General features: G+C 37.8%; 1 protein-coding gene across 3 annotated transcripts in view; it reads right to left on the reverse strand.

The window, feature by feature from the left end:
* Positions 1-23,707, reverse strand: part of RAD50 (RAD50 double strand break repair protein) — a 94,511-nt gene extending 70,804 nt beyond the window's left edge. Inside the window, exons 1-5 of one of the 3 annotated variants that reach the window (XM_060636186.3) lie at positions 23,674-23,707; positions 21,536-21,619; positions 11,156-11,307; positions 8,150-8,335; positions 7,592-7,796 (exon numbers count right to left, since the gene is read on the reverse strand). In XM_060636186.3, coding sequence (XP_060492169.2) covers positions 7,592-7,796; positions 8,150-8,335; positions 11,156-11,223 — 459 coding nt within the window. In that variant the 5' untranslated portion in view covers positions 11,224-11,307; positions 21,536-21,619; positions 23,674-23,707. Of the gene's footprint in view, positions 1-7,591; positions 7,797-8,149; positions 8,336-11,155; positions 11,308-21,535; positions 21,620-23,266 lie in introns of all 3 variants that reach the window. The other 2 variants (XM_060636185.3, XM_060636187.3) reach the window with 2 other exon arrangements.
* Between the last annotated feature and the right edge of the window lie 211 nt (positions 23,708-23,918).

Here is a 23,918-nt window from a genome sequence, read left to right on the forward strand (position 1 = left end):
GTTATATATAAACCTAATGGTTACCACAAATCAAAATCACTAATCAATATGCAAAGGATAAAAGAAATCCAAATATATCACTAAAGAAACCCAGTAAACTATGAGAGAAAGGTAAGAAAGGATCAGAGAAAATCTTCAGAAATAACCACAAAACAAGTAATAAAATGGCAATAAATACATATCTATCAATAATTACCCTAGATGAAAATGAACTAAATGATCTAATCAAAAGATGCAGGGTTGTAGAAGGAATTAAAAAAAAAAAAACAGGGGCGCCTGAGTGGCTTAGTCGGTTAAGTGTCAGCTTGGGTCATGCTCTCACAGTTCATGAGTTTGAGCCCCACAATGAGCTCTGTGCTGACAGCTTGGAGCCTGGAGCCTGCTTCAGATTCTCTGTGTGTGTCTCTCTCTCTGCCCCTCCCCTGCTCACAAGTGTCTCTCTCTCTCTCAAAAATAAACATTAAAAAAAACAAAAACAAAAAAACAAACAAACAAGACCCATCTGTTTACTGCCTACCAGAGACTCATTTTAGACCTAAGGACACCTGCAGATTGAATGTGAGGGTATGGAGGGGTTCCTGGGTGGCTCAGTTGGTTAAGTGTCCAACTTCAGCTCAGGTCATGATCTTGCAGTTCAGGAGTTCAAGCCTCGAGTCAAGATCTGTGCTGAGAGCTCAGAGCCTGGAGCCTGCTTCAGATTCTGTGTCTCCCTCTGTCTCTGCCCCTCCCCAGCTCACAATTTGTCTCTCTCAAAAATAAACATTAAAAAAAAAAAAAGGAAGTAAGGGTTTGCAGAAACATTTATCATGCAAGTGAATGGCAAAAGAAAGCCACAGTAGCAATAGTTATACTGGACAAAATAGACTTTAAATCAAAGATTGTAACAAGAGACCAAGAGGCTACCCAGTAATCAAGGGTATAATGCAACAAGGAGATATAAAAATTGTAAAAATTTATGTGCCCAACATGAAAACACTTAAATACATAAACTAGTTAATTACATAAAGGAACTGACTGATAATAATACAATAATAGTAGGGGACTTTATTTATTTATTTATTTAAAAAAAAATTTTTTTTTTTAACGTTTTTATTTATTTTTGAGACAGGGAGAGACAGAGCATGAACAGGGGAGGGTCAGAGAGAGGGAGACACAGAATCCGAAGCAGGCTCCAGGCTCTGAGCTGTCAGCACAGAGCCCGACGCGGGGCTCGAACCCACGGACCGTGAGATCATGACCTGAGCCGAAGTCGGACGCTTAACCAACTGAGCCATCCAGGCACCCTAATAGTAGGGGACTTTAAACACCCCAATTACATCAATGAACAGATCATCTAAACAGAAAAACAACAAGGAAACAATGGCCTTAAATGACACACTGAAAGAGGAAGATTTAACAGATACACAGTAAAACCTTAGATTGTGAGCATAATTCGTTCTGGAAACATACTTGTAATCCAAAGCCCTTGTGTATCAAAGCGGATTTCCCCATAAGAAATAATGGAAACTCAGGATTCATTCCATAACCCAAAAACATTCATATAAAAATGATTACAATACTGTAATATTGTAATACTGTAATAAAATAATAAAGAAAATACAAAATACAAATAAAAATAAATAAATTAACCTGCACTTAACCTTTGAAAACCTTCGTGGCTGGTGTGAGGAAGACAAGAGGGAGGAGGGTTGTGTAGGACGACTTTCACTTTCAGATGTTGACTACAGTATTAATAAACTCTTTCTTATACTGTATTTCATGTAACTGGTGGTAAGGCAGCAGAGGAAAGGGTCTATATCTGCAGGTAGCCTAATCTAGAATGAAGCAAAGCATTCCTAAGCTTACTCTTTTATGGAAAAGCAAAGGACTGTCCATAGGTGTTTTGAAGTGACAAAAACTACACTAGTGCCAGTTGTGGGAACCTTCCAACATGCTGAAAAATCACTGATTTCTGCCAAACATCACAGCCTGAGACTGAGCATCCGAACATGGGAGACAATCACCCATAATCTCACAGCAAGGGAGAGAGAGAAAGAGAGAAGAACCATTGGCTCAGTTGTGATCATGTGACATTTGGTGTCATGTACTACTCATATTGCAAGACATCACTTGTTTAGCAAGATAAAATTTATTAGAAATGTTTGCTTGTCTTGTGGAACACTTGCAGAACAAATTACTGGCAATCCAAGATTTTACTCTGTTCAGAACATTTCATTCTAAAACACCAGAATACACATTCTTTTCAAGTGCACATGGAACGTTCTCCAGAACAGATCATGTATTAGGCCACAAAACAAGTCTCAACAAATTCAAAAAGATCAAAGTCATACCATGCATCTTTTATGACCACAATGCTATAGAACTAAACATCAACCACAATAAAAAATCTGGAAAGAGGACAAATACATGGAGGTTAAATAATACGCCACTAAACAATAAATAGGTCAATCAGGAAATAAAAGAAGAAATAAAAAGTACATGGAAGGGCACCGGCTGGCTCAGCTGAAGGCGCATGCACTCTTGATCTCAGGGTTGTGAGTTCAAATCCCACATTGGGTGTAGAGATTATTGCAAAACTTAAAAAACAGAAAGTACATGGAAACAAATGAAAATGAAAACACAAAAGTTCAAAACCTTTTGGGATGCAGCAAAAGCGATTCTAAGAGGGAAGTTTACAGCAATACAGGCCTACCTCAAGAAGTAAGAAAAATCTCAAATAGACTACCTTACTTTACACCTAAAGGAACTAGAAAAGGAAGAGCAAATAAATCCCAAAACCCGCAGAAGGAAGGAAATAATAAAGATTAGAGCAGAAATAAATGACACAGAAACTAAAAAAAAAAAAAAAAAAAAAAAAAGAACATATCAATAAAACCAGGAGCTGGTTCTTTGAAAATTTCAGCAAAATTGGTAAGGCCCTAGGCCAGCCTCATCAAAAAAAAAAAAAGAGAGAGAGAGGACTGAAATAAACAAAATCATTAGTAAAGGAGGAAACATAACAACCAACACCACAGAAATACAAACAATTGTAAGAGAGTATTATGAAAATTTATTTGCCAACAAATTGGAAAACCTACAAGAAATGGATAAACTACTAGAAACATATAACCTACTAAAGCGGAAACAGAAAGAAACAGAAAATTTTAACAGATCAATTACCAGCAGATAAATCAGTAATCAAAAACTCCCAACCAACAGGGGTGCCTGGGTGGCTCAATTTGGTTGAATGTCTAACTCTTTATTTTGGCTCAGGTCACAATCCCAAGGTCATGAAATTAAGTCCTGAGTTGGGCTCTGTACTGAGTGTGAAGCTGCTTAACATTCTCCCTCCCCCTCTACCCCCTTCCCCACTCATACTCTCTCTAAAAATAAAAAACAGACCAAAAAAAAAAAAAAACCCTCCCAACAAACAGAAGTCCAGAACCAATGGCTTCACAGGTGAATTCTACCAAACATTTAAGGACAAGTTAGTACCTATTCTTCTCAAAGTATCCCAAAAAATAGAAAAGGAAGGAAAACTTCCAAATTCATTCTATGAGGCCAGCATTACCAATACCAAAACCAGATAAAGACACCATAAAAAAAGAGATTTACAGGCTATTTTCTCTGAGGAACACAAATGCAAAAATCCTCTACAAAATACTGATTTAACAAACATTAAAAAATCATTCACCACAATCAAATGGGATTTATTCCTAAATTGCAAGAGTGGTTCAATATCGGCATATCAATCAACATGACATATCACATCAATAAGAGAAGGATAAGAACCATAGGAGCATTTCAACAGATGAGAAAAAGCATTTGACAAAGTACAGCATCCATTCATGATAAAACCCCTCAACAAAGTAGGTTTAGAGGCAACAAACCTCAACATAATAAAGGCCACAGATTTTCTTTTTTTTTTTTTTTTTATTTAAAAAAAATTTTTTTAACGTTTTTTTAATTTATTTTTGAGACAGAGAGAGACAGAGCATGAACAGGGGAGGGGCAGAGAGAGAGGGAGACACAGAATCGGAAGCAGGCTCCAGGCTCTGAGCCATCAGCCCAGAGCCTGACGCAGGGCTCGAACTCATGGACCGTGAGATCGTGACCTGAGCTGAAGTCGGACGCTTAACCGACTGAGCCACCCAGGCGCCCCTAGGCCACAGATTTTCAACACACAGCTAACATTATCTTCAATGGGGAAAAAGTGAGAGCCTTTCTCCAAAGTCAGGAACAATGCAAGGATGTCCACTCTCACTGTTTTTATTCAACATAGTACTGAAATCCTAGCCACAGCAATCAGACAACAAAAAGAAATAGGAAGCATCCAAATCAGTAAGGAAGAAGTAAAACTTTCACTATTTGCAGATGACATGATACTACACATACAGAGAAAACCCAAAAGACCACCTAAAAGCTCCTAGACCTGATAAACAAATTCAGTAAAGTTGAAGGATACAAAATCGATTGGTTTTTGTTTTTTTTTTTTTGAGAGAGAGAGTTAGAGAGCAAGCAGGGGGGAAGGACTGAGAGAGAGGGAGACAGGATCCCAAACAGGCTTCATGCTGTCAACACAGAGTCCGACGTGGGGCTCAAACCCATGAACCATGAGATCATGAACTGAGCTGAAATCAAGAGTTGGATGCTTGGCCAACTGAGCCACCCATGTGCCCCAAAATCAATTGTATTTCTACACATCAATAATGTAACAGCAGAAAGAGAAAATAAGAACACAGTCCCATTTACAACTGCACCAAAAATAATAACACACCTAGGAATAAACCTAACCAAAGACCTGTATTCTGAAAACTGCAAAGCACTGATGAAAGACACTGAAGATGACACAAAGTGGAAAGAATTCCATGCTCATGGACTGGAAGAGCAAATATTGTTGAAATGTCCATACTACCCAAAGCAATCTATAGATTTAATGCAATCCCTATCAAAATACCAACAGCATTTTTCATAAAACCAGAATAAACAATCCTAAAATATATATGGAACCACAAAAAATTCCAAACAGCCACAGCAATCTTGAAAAAGAAAAGCAAAGCTGGAGGCATCACAGTTCCAGATCTCAAGTTATATTACAAAGCTACAATGATCAAAACAGTACAGTACTGGCACAAAAGTAGACACATAGATCAATAAAACAGAATAGAAAATCCAGAAATAAACCCACCACTATATGGTCAATTAATCTTTGACAAAGCAGGAAAGACTATCCAGTGGGAAAAAGACCATCTCTTCAACAAATGGGTACTGGGAAAACTGGTCAGCAACATGCAAAAGAATGAAACGGGACCACTTTCTTAGACCATACACAAAAATAAACTCAAAATGGGTTGAAGATCTAAATGTGAGACCTGAAACCATAAAAATCCTAGAAGAGAAGCACAGACAGTAATTACTCAGACATCAACCATAGCAACTTTTCTCCAGATAGGTCCTCTGAGGCAAGGGAAACAAAAGCAAAAATAAACTATGGGGATTACATCAAAATAAAAAGCTTCAAGCAATCAAAACTAAAAGGCAACCTATGGAATGGGAGAAATTATCTGCAAATGACATATCTGATAAAGGGTTAATATCCAAAACATATAAAGAACTAATACAACTCACACCCAAAAAACAAATATCCAAGTATCTTTTTCCAAGGCAGACATCCAGATGGCTAACAGACCCATGAAAAGATGCTCAACATCACTTATCATCAGGGAAATGCAAATCAAAACTACAATGAGATATCACCTCTTACCTGTCAGAATGGCTAAAATCACAAGGTGCTGGTGAGGATGTGTAGTAAAAGGAACCCCTGTGTATTGCTGGTGGGAATACAAACTGGTGCAGCCACTGTGGGAAACAGTAAGGAGGTTCCTCAAAAAGTTAAAAATAAAAAAAATAATAATAATAAAAAAATTTTTTAAAAAAGTTAAAAATAGAACTACTTTATGATCCAGCAATTGCACTATTGGGCATTTACCCAAAAAATTCAAGAACACTAATTTGAGGGGGACACATGTACCCCTATGTTTATAGCAGCATTATTTATAATCCCCAAGATATGGAAGCATCCCAAGTGACCATCAACTGATGAATGGATAAATATGTAGTTATACACAGTGGAATATTATTCAGCCATAAAAAATAATGAAACCTTGCCACTTGCAACGACATGGATGGAGCTAGAAAGTATAATGCTAAGTGGAATAAGTCAGAGAAAGACAAATCCCATATGAATTCACTTATAGTGAAATTTAAGAAACAAAACAAACAAGTAAAGGGAAAAACAGAGACAAACAGACTTTTAACTATAGAGAACAAACTGATAGGTACCGGAGGGGAGGTGGGTTGGAGGATGGGTGAAAGAGATGATGGGGAGGAAGGAGTATACGTGTCATGACGAGCACCAGAGTAAAAATTTTAAAAATTTAAATAAATAAACTATACCAGTATTTATAGATTAATTTAAAAGTCCAAATCAGTAACTTTTAAATGGGTAAAAAGAATTCTTCTACTATGTGAAATCTAGAAAATAGCCACTTTCAAGAATGCTCTTACTTAGAATAGAAACACTTTGGGGCGCCTGGGTGGCTTGGTCGGTTAAGCGTCCGACTTCGGCTTAGGTCATGATCTCACGGTCCGTGGGTTCGAGCCCTGCGTCGGGCTCTGTGCTGACAGCTCAGAGCCTGGAGCCTGTTTCGGATTCTGTGTCTCCCTCTCTCTCTGCCCCTCCCCTGTTCATGCTCTGTCTCTCTTTGTCTTGAAAAATAAATAAACGTTTAAAAAAAAAAAAAAAAGAAACACTTTAAGGGCAAGGACACCATTGTAGTTCTCCTACTACCTGCAGCCCTAAGCACAGTATACACTGTATGCCCTCACACATAGGAAACACTCAATAAATGTTTAGGAAATAAATGAATGAAATTTCTTTCTTACAGATCACAGGAGTTTAGAAAGCTATACTTATTTGCAAATATATGTATCAATTCCAAATTTTGTACAAAGCCAAATAACATCTTGCAAGTTATAAAAGTTCCCTGGAAAGATATGTCAATTAAAAAAAAATCTTAAGAATACAGAAATGTAAGGTTGGGTCATTATAGTGATATTTAAGATGTATACGAGTAGCTTACTAAGATGGTACAAATTTGTTTACTCTCAAATCCAAGTTCTTTGGGCAACTTTAAGATTAACCATCCTTTAGGGGTGCCTGGGTGGCTCAGTCAGTTAAGCATTCGAGTTCAGCTTAGGTCATATCTCAGTCTGTGAGTTCGAGCCCTGCGTCGGGCTCTGTGCTGACAGCTCAGAGCCTGGGGCCTGCTTCAGATTCTGTGTCTCCCTCTCTCTCTGCCCCTCCCCTGCTCATGCTCTGTCTCCCTCTGTCTCAAATATAAATCTAAAAAAAAACATTAAAAAAGATTAAAAAAAATAGTAAAAAAAGATAAACCATCTAATAAAGACCTAAAATATAAACCATGACATTACATAATGTTTGATAATTTTTTCAAGAAATATACACACCATTCAAATTTATATAAAGTGTTTTAGGAGTAAATGCTACCATCATAAAAAGTGAATCTTCTTATTCAAGAAATCAAATTACCTTCAGTGGATCAAGTTCGTTCTCATAGGATTTGACAATTTCCTTTGATGATATTAACTGAGCTTCCTTACTAGTAATCTGGTCACGTATCTCACAAGCTTTTTCCTTGTTTTGCTTCAAATATTTCAGTTCTGTTTGACATTCTTTTACTTTCTGACCTTGTGTCTGACGTACCTGCCGCAGCGTTTCCAAGGCTTTAATGTACCTTTAAAGATATTAAATAAAAATCAAACTTCTTTCCAAGTAAATTACATAGGTTCCAACAATGGAATATTATATAGTTGCTAAGATTGCATTTACAAAGAGCTTTTAATACCTTAGAAAATGCTTATGATATAATGGTAAATGAAAACATTACATATAAACTGTCAAACAGGTAAATAAAAATGCACAGAAAGAAAACAGAAAGAAAATATGCCCACTGGTTGCCACTGGATGAAAGGTAATAACTGATGACTTTACTTTTAAGACTTTTTCTCTTCTAAAAAAGAAATATCCAAATTGCAACCATGGCTCAATAACTTGACAGGTTATAAAGTCTCATTAAAGGCTACAAACCTTGTTGCTGAAAAAATCTCATCAAATTTTTGCTTCAGAGCCTTTCCTTCACTTAAAGGCCAATTAGAGTCTTCTTGGTGACAAAAAATGACATTATTTAGCACAGACTTGGAAACCCCAAGAGAACTTATCATCTCTCGGTCAATTTCTGCACACTTAGAGCTGAGACTGACCTTCTCACCATGCCTACAGAAAATGAAAATCAAGAATTTATGTAAGAAAACCTCCTGTTGTACCTATTCTAATTGCTTAATCAATCCTTTATGCTGTACTTGTTAAAAAAAAAAAAAAAAGTTCCCTCCTGCATCCCCAGTTACAATAGCTTTCTTATGGTAAAAGTTTAACTCTTAAGGATTCAGGAGTTCAATGATGAAAAAGTATGTAAAACAGGGAGGGACAGGAAAAGATGCCAGAACTAATTTTTTTTATGTTTGGATTTTTAAATATAGTAATATAAAATATTTACAGACAATAAGTAGAGAAAAATAAACTATCTTCCAATCCCAGAACTTAAAAATAAGAAAACAGACTTTAACAAAAGTAAAATAAAACACGATGATTCACAGAAGACAGGCAATTGTGCCTTAAACAAAAACATCTAAAGACTATAGTGTTTAGATACGGATTGTTCAGTAACAAAATGTAAAAGGATAATAAAGGCAAACTTTAGTGATACCCATTTAAGCAAATTCAAATCAGTAGACCTCAACTTCTAAGGTCACACTGACAAAGCAATCCACTACAGAGAAGTATCTTAGGGTCTTTTAAAGAGTCCCTTACATCATTATACCTAGGGCCAGGAGCATCTCTGCCCTTGAATTTCAAGAGATCTCTCAGTATCTTTCATCAGGAGGACAAATTCAACATTTTCTTTATATTTTCTGTGCACTATCTGTTAATAGCTAGATTAGTAAAGTATCTGTCTTTACTGTCATTTATATATTCCAATACATATTTTGAAAATAGTACACTGAATACACCGAGAATGTTTTGTAGGGGGAGAGAATGGACACAGATAGACCAGGAGGTGATCACATTAGACCGGGGAAAAATTATGCTAGCCTGAACTAGAAAGGTCACTGTACAGAAGGAAAAGAAATGGACTCAACAGACACTTAAATCCTAGGTTAAAGCCAGAGGACCTGGTAATGAACTACATATAGAGAGCAAGGAGGTGTCGAGATATAGAGAGTGTATTCGTTTGTGTCACTGGATGGATGGGGTACCCCATTTGCTACAATGAGGAGCACTACAAGAGGATCACCTTGTGGGAGACTTTTTAAGAGGAGTCAAGGGGACTCATGAGCTTGGTTTTGGACATGTTGAATCCGAGGTGTCTTTGAAAGGGCTGGTAGAAAATGAGAGAGACAGGTGGGTATGAAGGGCTGAGCCCGTGGAACCAGCTACCTTTATTAGCTGGCTGGATGTAGCTGTGAGGGAGAGACAGAACAGTGTCATGTATTGCAAGTCCAGAAAAAGATCTTCAAGAAGTTATTGATAGCTACCATTTACTGAGTTACAGGATACAGAACAATGGCCCTTCAAAGATATTTATATTCTAATCCCTGTGAATGCATCAGGTTACATGGCAAAAGGGAATGAAGATTACAGATGAAGTTAAGGTTGCTTTATCATCTGGACCCTAAGTAAAAGGATTACCCTGGATTGTCTGGGTGGGGCCAACGCAATCACAAGTGTCTTTAAGTGGGAGAGGGAGCCAGAAGAGGATGTCAGAGTGATGTACTATGAGAACTCAGCCCACTATTGCTGACTTTAAAGATGGAGGGCCATGAGCCAAGTTTTGTGGGTGGATTGCAAAAGACCCAGAAAGGATGTAGAAACAGATTTTCCCTAGAGCCTCCAGAAAGGATTATAGCCCGGCACCACCTTGATTTTAAGCCAGTGAGACCCAATTTGGATTCCTAAATTACAGAACTATAAGATAATAAATGTCTGTTGTTTTAAACCACTGAGTTTGTGGTTTGTTATGCAAAGAAAACTAATACATGAGCTCTCATTTTACATGCATTAGCTCAATCCTTCTAAGATATATATAATAAAAATGAATCCCTATTTTACAAATGAAAAAAAAAAAAACACACAGGATTGCAAAGAGATCTATTTAGTAAAGCAATAGCATTATCCTAATTAACACAGAGGGTATTTCTGACCTCAGTTGGAGCTGTTTCAGTAAAGGAATGGAGCTAGAGGAGGATGGAGGAAAAACAGAAATAGAGACAGCGATTATCAACAACTCTTATGAGAAGCCTGACTGTGAAGGGAAAAATAGAGACAAAGAGTAACTGGTGTGGAATGAAATCCACCTGAGTGTATTTAAATGCCAAGGAAACCAACCTGCTTGAGAAGCCAATAGCTAATATACTGCCTCTAGCACATAATAGGTGACAAATGTTATTAATTAAGAGAATTATTTAATTAGTTGACAAATAAACAAGTGAAAGGCGTAAGGTGATATTAAGTAATTTGTACAACAGGGATAAAGCCTTGAATCCAGGGCAGGCTAATTCCAAAACCCAAACCCATTAAAGGTGATAATGTGACTGTAATAAAGGTGACAGTTCAAAGGGTTACACTTTGTATGCTTCTCATTTCACACATTCCTACACACAATACTAGCATTTTCCATTCATTCAATCTATATTTGAGTGATTGTGTACCTTCAGCTGAACAAGTGTTCATAAATTACTCAAAGGAATGCAGCATTATCACAAAATCTTTGATGGGATCATTCTGTTTAACTGATAAAAGATCCAACAGTAACTGTTCATAGTGGATGAAGCTATGCATGCATAGGGTCAGGGAGTATTACAGCAACTCTATTTTCTGCTTAGTTTTGCTGAGAACCTGAAACTGCTCCAAAAAAATAAAGTCTTTAAAAAAATTATTATGCTGCTCTAAAATAAAGTAATGGGAAAAAAAACCACAGTCTTACAAACCTAAATAACAGAAAATTAATAGATATTCAAATATAAGGTAAACACCTACTTTGTTCTAGTAATGACTCCTTCCAGGGTTTTAAATTCTGTCTTTTTGCTTTTCTGAGTACACACCATAGATCTCTGCACAGCTATAAGTTCTCCATTGACATCACGAAACTGCAGACGAATCTGGGCTCTAACATCTGTTTCTTGAGCAACCTTTAAAGGTACACAGGGAAAGATTATGCTACCTTAATAAGCATCAGAATGTTAGTTCCAAAAGAAAAGACATGAGCAATCTTATCAAAAATGACAAAAACTTAAACACCAAAATGAGTGTCATTTTTACATGCTATTCAAATATACAAGAGAAAAAAAATACTTTTTTTAAAAAAATTTTTTGAGGGGGGGCAGTTTGAGTGCATGTGTGTAAGCGGGGGGGGGGGGGAGAGGGGGAGAGGGGGAGAGAGGGAGAGAGGGAGAGAGGGAGAGAGGGAGAGAGGGAGAGAGGGAGGGAGAGAGAGAGAGAGAGAGAGAGAGAGGGGAGAGCGAGAGAATCCCAAGTAGGCTCCATGCCCAGTAGAGAGCTGATGCAGGGCTTGATCCCATGACCATTAGATCATGACCTGAGCTGAAATCAAGAGTTGGACGCTCAACCAAGTAAGCCACCCAGGCACCCCAAGAACACTCTTTAACTGATTTACTAAACCTGAGTATTTTCTACTTCTGTTATTCAGCATTAGGAGACCAGGTGCGTGAGTTTTTCAAATAAACTTTAGCTTCTTAAGTATCTCAAGTGTTTTCCAAAATAATTTTCAAAACATATACAAGCTTACAGAAAAGCAGAAATGAAGTGTACAAAACTTTTCTCCCCTGAACCACTTAAGACTAAGTTGTTGATTTGATGTCCCATCAGTATTTCCTACAAAACAGGGAGACACTGATGGCCCTTCTGAGGCCTCAAAAGAATGTTCTCAAAAGGGAGAACTCAAAAGGGAGTTCAGTAAGGCCTCCCTACTCTGGCATATCACAATTCAAATGTCACCCAGCAGTGTGTAACCTCTAGAATATCCATTCAGCTCACAGTCCCACTCTTCTACCCCCGTAGTTTATTCTCTGCTAGCCCTCAATAATTCCTGTCCTGGACATGTGTAGCTTAGTATCTGGCCAAAGATTCAATAGTCCCTTACACAGTTTCTGGTGCCCATCTCTGCACAGCAACCCCTCTCCTGTATCTTATTCCATAATTTATAGTCACATCAGCAAACCCACACTTCTACATTTGTTTCATCTAGCTGGTAATACTACTATTCTCTGCTGGGAATTCTATATGCCAAAGTTCACAAAATTTCCCTAGGGAGAAAGCTAGAATGAATGTGTAGTCCCTCATACATTTCTCTTTTCTCAAAGATCACAGCCCTGTGCCATCTGTTGTCCAATGCCTGAAAATAGTTGCTTCAATTTTTTTGTTCCAGTTTTATAGTTGTTTATACTGGGAGCACAAATATGATACTCCTCGACTGTAACCAAAACCACAAGTCATGAATCCTGCATTTTTTTTTAAAATCATAGACTATCTTTTACTGGTCTTTTAATAACTTTTTGGCATAAACATAACTATGATATTAATTGATCAAATCATTCAAAAAATTAAGCACCAATTTATTACGCACTTGTAGCTTCCATGCGTTGTTTTGGTTCAAAAAGAAAGACACTTTCTCCTTTGAAGTATGGAAGACAGGTTAAACAGAAAAGTAAAAAAGTGGTGTTAAACATCGTCTTAAGAGAAGTACATGATGCTTTGAAAACACAAAGTAAGCATCTAATCTACCTAGGGTAGAATTCTGGGAAGGGCTTCTAAAGGAAGTGAATGTTTAAACTGAGAACTGACAGATGGGCCGGAGTTAGCCAGATGAAAAGATCTGAGTCACTGAATAGCTAAAGTAATTTCAGAAAGTATGGTGCAGAACATAGGGGAAAGGGAGTGAAGACAGAAAGTGGTTCTAGTAATTAAGAGCCTTCTGAAACATGTTAAGGGCTTTGAACTTAAAGCAATGGAAAGCCACTCAGGGGTTTAATCCAGAGGAAAGGCATGCAGTAGATCTGCATTTTAAATGAATCACTTTGCCTTTAAGATAAACACACTGAACTAACAGAGGCAAGACAGGAGGCACAGAGTATTCCAGGAGAAACAGGAAGACAGCCTACACAAGAGCTTCAGCATTGGAGGTAGAGGTAAGGAGTGAGAAGTTGTTGGACTGGCTGCTCAGAAGTTGCATGATTCAAACTTAACATACAGAAATCCATTGCAAACTATACATTAATAACAATATAGCAGAAAGGAAAATTAAGAAAACAATTCTGTTTACAACTGCACCAAAAAGAGTAAAATACCAAGGAATAAATTTAACCAAGGAAATGAAAGACCTATAATCTAAAAACTATAAGACAATGATGAAAGAAATTCAAAATGACAAAATGGAAAGATATGCTATGCTCATGGATTGAAATGTTAAATGTTAAGATGTTCATACTATCCAAAGCAACCTAAAGATTCAATGCAATCTGTATCAAAATACCAATAGCATTTTTCAAAGAACTACAACAAATAATCCTAAAATGTGTATACAACCACACACAGAAGACCCTGAATAGCCAAAACAATCTTGGAAAGAATAACAAAGCTGGAGGTATCATAATCCCAAATTTCGAGAAATACTGCAAAGCTATAACAATCAAACAGACACACAGATCAACAGAATAGGGAGCCCAGAAATAAACCCACACTTATATGGTTAATTATTCTATAACAAAGGAGGCAAGAATATGCAATGGGGGAAAAGACAGTCTCATCGATAAACAGTATTAGGAAAACTGCACAGCTACTTGCAAAAGAATGAAACCAGACCACTTTATTTTACCATACACAAAAATAAATTCAAAATGGATTAAAGACCTAAATGTGAGACCTAAAAGCATGAAATTCCTAAAAGAAAACAGTAATCTTTTGGATATCAGCTCTACCAACATATTTATGAATATGTCTCCTCAGGCAAGGGGGAAAAAAGCAAAGATAAACTAATGGTATTACCCCAAAATAAAAAGCTTTTGCACAGCCAAGTAAACCATCAAAAAAACCCAAAAAGGCAACCTACTGAACGGGAGTGATACTCTAAATGATATATCTGATAAGAGGTTAGTATCCAAAATATATAAAGAACTCATACGTCTCAACACCAAACCCCCTCCCCCCAAATAATCAGATTAAAAATAGGCAGAGGACCTGAATAGACTGATATTTGCCCAAAGACATACAGATGGCCAAAAGACACATGAAAAAAATGCTCTGTATCACTAATCATCAGGGAAACACAAATCAAAACCACCATGAGGTAGCACTTTACTCCAGTCTGAATAGCCAGTATCAAAAAGGTAAGAATGAGTAAGTACTGGTGAGGATGAGAAAAGCAAAACCCCATGCACTGTTGGGAGAAATGTAAACTGGTGCAACTATTATGGAAAACAGTATGGAGGCTCCTAAAATATTAAAAATAGAAGGACTCTATGATCCAGTAATTCCACTATTGGCTATTTACCCTCCAAAAATGAAAACATAATATGAGAAGATAAAATGCACAGCTATGTTTATTGCAGCATTATTTAGAGTAGCCAAGATACGAAAGCAACCAAAGTGCCCATCTAGACAAGAATGGATAAAGAAGTGGTATATACATACAATGAAGTATTAATCAGCCATAAAAAAAGAATGAAATCTTTTCATTTGAAACAACATGGATGGACCTAGAAGGTATTATGCTACATGAAATAAGTCAGACACAAAAAGACAAATACCATATGATTTCACTTACATGTGGAATCTAAAAAAAAAACCCCAAAAAACAGAATCAAACTCATAAATACAGAGAACTGGTGGTTGCCAGAGGAGGGGTAGGTAAGAGAATGGGTAAAATCGATGAAGGTCATTAAGAGGTACTAACTTCAAGTTATAAATAAGTCACAGAGATGAGAAGTACAGCATAGAGAATGAGGTCAATTATATTGTAGTAACATTTTAGTGTGGTGACAGCTGTTAACTACAATTATAGTGGTAAGCACCGTGTAACATACAGAACTGCTGAATCACTAGGTGCATATAACACTGCTGAATATAACACTGTATGTCAACTATATTTAAACCAAAAAACTTAATAAAAGAAGAAAAAAGTAGTAGCCTCTTAGGATTTGAACATCTCAGTGAGGAAAATGGCCAATGATATTTAGCTTTGAAAGCCCAGGGACTTGATGCTATCATTTCAGCCCAAGGCAAACAGTTGCTGAGGTCTTAATTCACTGCAAAGTAATTATGCATCTATGTACTACAAAATGAGTTAATTTGTTTAGAACATGTCCTACCAGTAGGTCAAATACACATATACATTTTCCATGGCATCTACCCTTTTACGACTTAGCTACGAGAAAAGTATCAAATTAAGAAGAATTTAAGCAACGGGTATCTTGCAGCATTTCAATCACAATATTATTGGTGAGCTTACTGAGAAGAGGTTCTTCAAAAAGAGTAATCTAGATTTAAGGCAGAAAAATACATACTAACTTTAGAACAATTTCTATCTAAAAGAATAAAACAAAAAATAATATAAGCCCTTCCCTTTCCAAACAATCTAGTTAGAAAACCGTTTTTCCAACAGTGGGGCAGAAGAATGTATGTATTCATGCTGGCTGAAGTTGAGGGACATAGAAACTCAGCCTAAAACAGTACAACTGCTTAGGCTGAGAAGGGTGTCCACACGGGCACCTTGCCACAAGGTTTCAAGAGTCCAAGGATGTCAGAGTTCAAACAGGATGCAAAGGACATCCATGAGTAGGGATGAGCCAGCTTAGGGGAAAGAGGGTATCCACAATGGGGGAAGGCATAATGTGGGATTTCAGAGCCTGACAACTTTGAGGGAATTCAAAGAGGGAAAAAGTGTGCTGGGTAATTCAGATCGTAGATTAGTGACTGCATACCTGCAAGAGGCCAGCTGGTAAAGATTATCAGAGACTGAGAAGGCTGAGTAAGATGTCCATAGGTGTGGAATGGGGAAGTTGCCTCTTAATCTCTTCATTCTATTTACCAAGCAATGGATTAATTCCTACTTTCCAACTTTACCCAGTGCTTGATTAAATCCAACTTTCCAACTTGCTCTGTGCTTACCAATGAGCTGAACTAGACAGAAGAAACACAAGTGGTCTCCTTACAAACTTTCACCCACAAACCTCAGGTGACCCAATGACACTGTCATGTAACCCTATAACACTTCCCTAATCAACTTACCCTCTGAGCTCTTACACTTTTTCTAGCCTCAATCAACCCCTTCTCCCACCCTCAGCTAACAATTTCACTTGTTTTCCACTGAGAATATGGAAACAGTCAAAAGACCATTTATTTATTCTCCCACCACTAAACTGAAAAATTACATACTCTGTCCGTCATCCTTTTACCCTGGATAAACAGTGCATACACCTATTAACTCTGTCAGTGGGGCAATGGATCCTATCTCTACTTGCCTACTCAAGGATTTAACTCTGGAATTATCCCCTCTCTTGCATTAATTTTTTTCCTCTAACAGGGTCATTCTATCCATCTACAAAGGCTCTATCCCATATATATGCTTTATTCCATATCTATCCCACATGGTTTAAATCCTATAGTGTTTGTGGGGTGCCTTGGTGGCTCAGTTGGTTAAGCAACCAACTTTGGCTCAGGATATGATGTCCAGTTTGTGCTGACAGCTCAGAGCCTAGAGCTTGCTTTGGATTCTGTGTGTATGTGTGTGTGTGTGTATGTGTATGCGCACGCGTGCCCCTCCCCCACTTGCACTCTGTCTCTCTATGAAATACACAAACATCAAAAAAAAAATTCAAAAACTACAGTGTTTAAAATCACAAATATGGGCAGGCACCTGGGTGGCTCAGTTGGTTAAGCATCTTGACTTGATTTTGGCTCAGGTCAATAACTCATGGTTCCTGAGGTGGAGCTCATAGAGCAGAACCTGCTTGGGATTCTCTCTCTCCTCTGCCTCTCCTCCGTTCATGTGTACCTTCGTGTGCACACATACTCTCTCTCTCTCTCAAATAAATAAACTTAAAACACGCACACACACACACACATACACACACACACACACACACAAATATGGAAGCAATATGTGATGAAGAAACTGCTGTGGAAATAAGCATCTGGTTAGTTTACAAAATCAGCCAGAAGCAAGACAAAAGTGATGAGATGCAGAAAACAGAGAATTGAGCTTCTTAGGGTTCAAGTCAACTGAGGAGAAGCAAATGAGGTCAAAGAAAGAATGGGAAAGACTGAGGTAGCCAAAAATTTGAAAGAAGTAGAGGAGAAAGGGGGAAGGTACACAAATGGAGCAATATGGAAAACAAATTTCTAAGAAAAGAGTAACAATGGAAAACAGGTAAAAAAAAAAAAAAGACAGGAAGGAGCAGCAGAAAAATTCAGGCATTTAAAATAAACAGTATTAGGTGCAGGGACAAATTAAAGCAAGGAAAAGAAAAAACCAAGAGAAGCTGAATATATGAGGAACCGAAAGCTGAATATATAAGAGGATGGGAAAACTGGGGGGATGTGGGCAATCCAGGTGAGAGGAATAGTTCCAACCATAAGAGCAGGTGTGACCGACTCAAAAAAAAGAGCTGAATAAAACAGCGTGGGTGGGGGCTCAGAACTGGGAAATTAGAGCAGATGAAAAGTGAGTATTAAGTGAGGAAAGCTGAACCATCAAGGCCAGAAGAACCAGAGGGAGGACACGAGTAGACAGCTGAGAAAAACAGCTCTTTCCACTTGGAAAAAGGAATGGATGATAGACTGAAATTGTCAGAGATGCTAGAGCATCAATCAACATGGAAACATCCAGAAGAACAACAAAAATAACAAAGCAAGAACAATAGCCATAAAACGCTCCTTGATCCTACAAACCTTTTCAGCTACTTCCTTCTTTCCACTCATAGCAAACGCACAGAACAATTCTATGTTTCACTTTCTTGTTTTCTCACATCACTGAAACTGGTTTTGTCAAGATGACCAATGGCCTCCACATAGCTCAACCTTCTTCTTACTTGAGCTGTCAACATATTTGACACCGTTTGACATCTTCTTTCTTGTTTACCCTTCATTCTCTTGTCTTCCAAGACCCCACTCTCCCAGTTTTCCCTCCTTTACCACTTGTTCTTTTAATATCTTTTGGTGCCTCCTCTTCATCCCTATTTCTAAATGCCAGTGTGCTCTAGGTTAAGATCTTCCACCTCTTCTCAACATTTACTCCCTATGTGATCGCATCAGGCTTTAAAACTTATAGATAACTAACTGTATACATCAATGATTCTTAATTAGTCTTTCTCTAGCTCAAACCTCTCCCCTGGACATACTTCCATTTACCTACTGGACATTCTGGATATCTAAAAGACGTTCCAAATCTACACGTTTAAGCCAAAGCCCCCCAAATTTCCTTTCCCAGAGTTTCCTCGTTACAATAAACAGTGACACTATTTTATCTACTTTTTCAAGTCAAAAAACTTGGGAGTTATGTTTGACGCTTCTACTTCTCTCATACACCATTATCCAGATCATTAACTCATCTGTTGATACTACCTTTAAAATGCATCCCAAATCCAGGCATTCTCAGCATGTCTATCATTAACACCTTAATCAAACCACCAACATACCTCACCTGAATTACCACAAAAATCTCCTTTATTAGTCTCCACCCTTCTACCCTTACCACCTACTAGGTCTTCTCTCACTGCCAGACTGATTGCTTTAAAACACACACCATACCCTTTTCATGGTTAATATTTTCCAGTAGATTCCTATTTAAACGAGAACAGAAATCAAGGACCTGCAGAACCTAGGCCTTTCTATCTCTGACTTTTCTACCAGGCCTCTTGCCATTTTACTCCTCGTGATTCCCTGAACGCATCAAACATGCTCCTACTCCAGGAACTTTGCACTTAGTATTAACACTGACTGGAATGGTATTCTCTCAGACTGTGAATGACTCATTCCCTCCAGAATGAATATTTAAAAGGTAACTGGTTGCTGTGTGGAAAAGAGAGAACTTCAAGAATGAAGGCAGGAAAACAAGTTTGGAGACTACTAAAATAGTTCAAAGGAAAGAGGAAGGTGGCCTGTACCAGGGAAGGAAGAGTGAAGATGGAATAAAGGGACAAATGCTGGACATATTTTTAGTGCAATGGATGAGCCTGGGACAACCACTCTCATGATTATGGCATGTCCCCTGACAGGTAAGTATCTGTGGACATATTTGAGAGGATTAAGAACTGTTTATGAACTGGCAACAGGGGAAGATGAAGGAATCAATCAAAGGATGACACACAGGTTTTGGCATGAGCAAATGTACAGATGATGATATGATTTATGAAACTGAAAGTATGGAGATACCACCAGGCTTGAGAATGTGAAAGGAACAGAACAGGGAACCATGAGTTCTGTTTTGAACATATTCATGAGATGACCATTAAATATCCAAACAATGTATCTGTATCTATCTATCTATCTATCTATCTATCTATCTATCTATCTATTCATCTACCTATCTATATCTGGAGTATAGGAAAGAAGTTTGGGTTAGATATATGTTAGAAATCACCAGCATATAACAAATAATTAAAGCCATGAGAATGAATGAGATCACCCAAGAAGAGTTAGGCAAAAAGAGACTCAGCAAAGGAGACTAAGATATGGCCAGTGAAAAAGGAGGTATGAGATTAGGGTGCCATAGAAGCCAAGAGAGCAATGTTTTTTAAAAAGGGAATTAAGAAGCTATATTAAATCTTCTGATAAGTGGCTTAGAAAATGACCACTTTATCTGGCAACTTGAAGACTACTGGCAGCTTAGAGTAAGTAGTAATTTTAGTAAGGGAGAAAAAAGAAAATCTGAACAGAACAGGCTGAGGAGAAAATGGGAAGCAATGAACCGAAAACAATGAGTACATATACCTCTTCTAAATTTAACTATAAATGTAGAGGTAGTAGCCAGAAGGTGATCTGGAATAAAGGGAGAGGTTTTATTTGTTTGTAGACTGGAGCTACCAGAGTGTGCTGATATGACTGATTCTATAAAGGACAAACTGCTAATGCAGAAGAAGAGTAACTGAAAAGCAAAATGTTTGCGTTGACAAAAGGGATTGACTGGATCCAGCAGCCAAAGAGTTGGTTGACCTTAAGATAAAACAGTAAACAATTTACCCTTAATACCAAAAAAAAAAAAATAGTACGAGTACAAATGAAGAGTAGTTTGAAAGATTTTAAGATTGGAAAATGAGGTACTTTCTATCTGATTCCTTTTTTCAATAAATTACATTTTTTCAACAAATTATAGGCCAAGATCATCAAGTAAGGAGAGTATACTGCAAGTTTATGAAATAGTCATTGCAGAGAGGGCTCAATGTACTGATTTTACTATCTCTAAGAGAAAAGTTTATAAATACTTTCATAATTAGTTACCTTTAGTCATACAGAAGTGGAAACAATTTAAATAACCATCAATAACCAAGTGAATACACTATAGAAAATAAACTCAGTGGATTACTAATTAGTTCTAGTAATTAAAACTAATGAAAAAAAGTGTGTATATATACGAACATATCTGCAGTGTCACTAAATATTTGATTTGTACAACAGCAAAATAAAATGCTACTGGTGTACTGAAATATTTATGTTTGAGTGTATTTATATATATACACAAAGATACATTTGTATAAACAGAAAAAAACCTGGGAGAAATATACAAGGAACTGTTAAGGGAGGAGCTGGCAGATAACTGAGAGAGGCACATGAAACCACTACATACATAAAACAAGAAAAACCTATAGGCCAAAATACATAGTATAGAAATTTCTATGTCCTTTACACACAGTAATGGTATAAACACTGTAATTCAAACAAAGATTCACACACAAAGATTTAAATTATGGCACATTTTAATGAAAAACTAACAGCAATCTAAATGTAAGAAAATTATGCAACTATTAAAAATGTTCATAATAGGAGACATGTTTTAAGTAGGAAATATTTCATACATATAAAAAATGTAAAGATTAAAAGAAGCACCCAAATGCCAAACACCTAGATTGTGAATTTAATGTTTTTAATGACATGGAACCTTATGATATTAAGTGAGGAAAAAACATCAGAATACAAAATTAGAGTATGACTTCACTTAAGTCTGTACTTAAAGGAGAAGAAAATACATGAAAATGTCACTAGTGGTGTCACTGGATGCTTAGACTGTGTATAGACTTTTCTAACTCTTTATAGTTTTCCACTGCCAGGTTTTCTACAATAAGCCGTATTGCTTTTATAATTATAAAAATTTATTTTAAAGATATTTAAGTTTATTAGCGTCATTACCTTGGGATCATGAACAAATGTATTTCCTTTGGTTCCAGGAGGAAAATCTCCAGTACAAATATATTTTAGACATTCAATGATGGTCTAAAGAAATAGAAAATTATATTATTTAGTTATAAGAGAACCAGAGAAGTTTATCATAAAATGTTAATTTATTATAAAAATACTATTTACCAGAGAACCAAAAAAGATATGCAGATAAAATTTGACATTATAATATCTATATAATACAGATACGATTCTGTGTTAAAGAATAAATAACTACTTTAAGTTCATGGGAAAGCTACTAATTAAGAAGGTATATGAAAATAAAACAAAAAATTATTTTTAAAAAGTCCTCAACTTCCAATTAAAACCCTTTAATTTAATAACAACAGCTAATGTAAAAGATGGTTACCATAGTTGATAATTTGCCGATATGCTGACAGTAAAACTTAAATGTTCTTACAAAAAAAATGAGGTGACAGATTTGTTAATTAACTAGATAGCAGTGATCCTTTCACAATGTACAGTATATTAAGTCACCCTGACATACCCTTCAAATATCTTACGATTTCATGGATCAATTACACCTCAATAAAACCAAAAAAACTTTTTTTAAGTTCAATTTTTTAAAAACAGCTAATAGTTACACAGGCCTTACTATGTGCCAGGTATTGTACTAACCACCTTTCCATACATTAGTAATTTTCACATTAATCCTAGACTGTAGAAAACTCTTTTTATCTCCATTTTATAAATGAGAAAACTAAAGCACAAACCATTTGGGGCACCCTGGCCCAGTCACAGAGCTAGTAAATGGTGAAGCAAAATATCTGTATTCAGACAGCTTGTGCTCATAAACCTTAGGCTCCCTTACAAAAGTAGAGCCACAACAGTAGGGACACAACAGGCATTCTATAAATAGTAACATTTTCACATAAACAAAAGTAGACAAGAGTATGGCATTCAATGTTCAACTCTAAACCTGACCTCTTTCTGTGTGCTTTTTAATTTAGTCTTCTCTGTTAGAATGCCCTGCTTTTTCTCAAGCCACCCTTACAGGCTGTACTTTTCCCCCATAATTGCATGTCACTCCAGGGTCCATCTCAAATTTCTAAATACTCTCTGGGCCTTAAAAAGTCAAAGTACATGCTCCAATTTTTTAGTTTGACTAGGTAAGGGCATCCTAACAACATAGTTTTTCAACTAAACTAGGCCTCACGGTATTGGTTTCATTTTCTCATTTCCCATTTATTATGCTTAGACTTCAGTCTATACTTAGAAACTCTTCTCAGAAAGCCCTATGTTTATCATATTTTATAACTTGTGTAGGAAATTCTATAATGGATCAACTGTCAGGAAGTGAATGGTATGTTTGGGGAGCAAGGGGAGTGTTAAAAAAAAAAAAAATCAACGCAGACAAAAAGGCTTCATGTAAGAATGTAAGGTCGCTGAGCGCTCCCGGTCTTCTGGGACTCTCAAATAAACCTTGTCCACCCGAGCCTGGATACCCTTATAAGACTGAGTCAGGTCCCCTCCTAAGGTCGCTGGGGCCAGAAGGCCACACTAGGCCACGCCCAGCGGCAGGGGCTCCACCCAGAGGCCCAAGCCTTTCCTCGGGCACCAAGAGCGGAGCTCCAGGAACGCCTGGCCTCTGGTCCTTATTGTTCTGAGCTCTCCAAACACTTTATCCTCCAGATTCTCAAGAAGTAGCGACCCGTAAACTGAAGGCTGCTACTGAGAACTTACCGTCTTCCCCGCCCCATTGGGTCCAACCAAAATTGTGAGGGGGCTGAAAAAAGTGATAATTTGCTTATCTTTGTCCTCTATTCCAAAACTCCGCACACCCAGAATGCTCATCTTTTCAATCCGGGACATGTCTGCAAATGTTTCTTTTCTCAACACCAATCGCCTAGAGCCCCGGCGCACCAGGATTTAGCGGTGCCGCGGCTGCAGAGCGAGCGATGGGCCGTGAGGACTCGCGAGTCTCCCGGCCGGGAGGCTCCAGGTAGGAGCGAAGGCTCCGGCTGAACTCCTCCTCCCACACCGGCTTCCTTCCCGCTTGACAAGCGAGAGCGGAGGTGGGGGCCGGGCCGGGGCTAGGCACGGCAGACACACACCACAGACCCAGGAACCCCCTACTACTGCGCACTCACAGATTCCCGCCGCGGCCGCCCCGCGGATCACGTGGGCCGCCACGACCAGCGTGCATTTACGCCACAGGCCAGGGGCATGCCGGGAAGTCGGAGCCTCGCGGTGCGTGCGCAGCTCTAGTTTCCGGAAGTAGTTCCTGTCGAGTGGTTTGCGTACCCGGTTTTCTGTCCCGTGGGCGCGTAATGCCGAATTTTGCTGGGTGCCGGGCAGCCTTGAGAAGCTCTAACCCTGAGGACGACCAACACTT

The sequence above is a fragment of the Panthera onca genome, chromosome A1 (assembly GCF_046562875.1).
Source record: "Panthera onca isolate mPanOnc1 chromosome A1, mPanOnc1 haplotype 2, whole genome shotgun sequence".
Classification (NCBI taxonomy): domain Eukaryota; kingdom Metazoa; phylum Chordata; class Mammalia; order Carnivora; family Felidae; genus Panthera; species Panthera onca.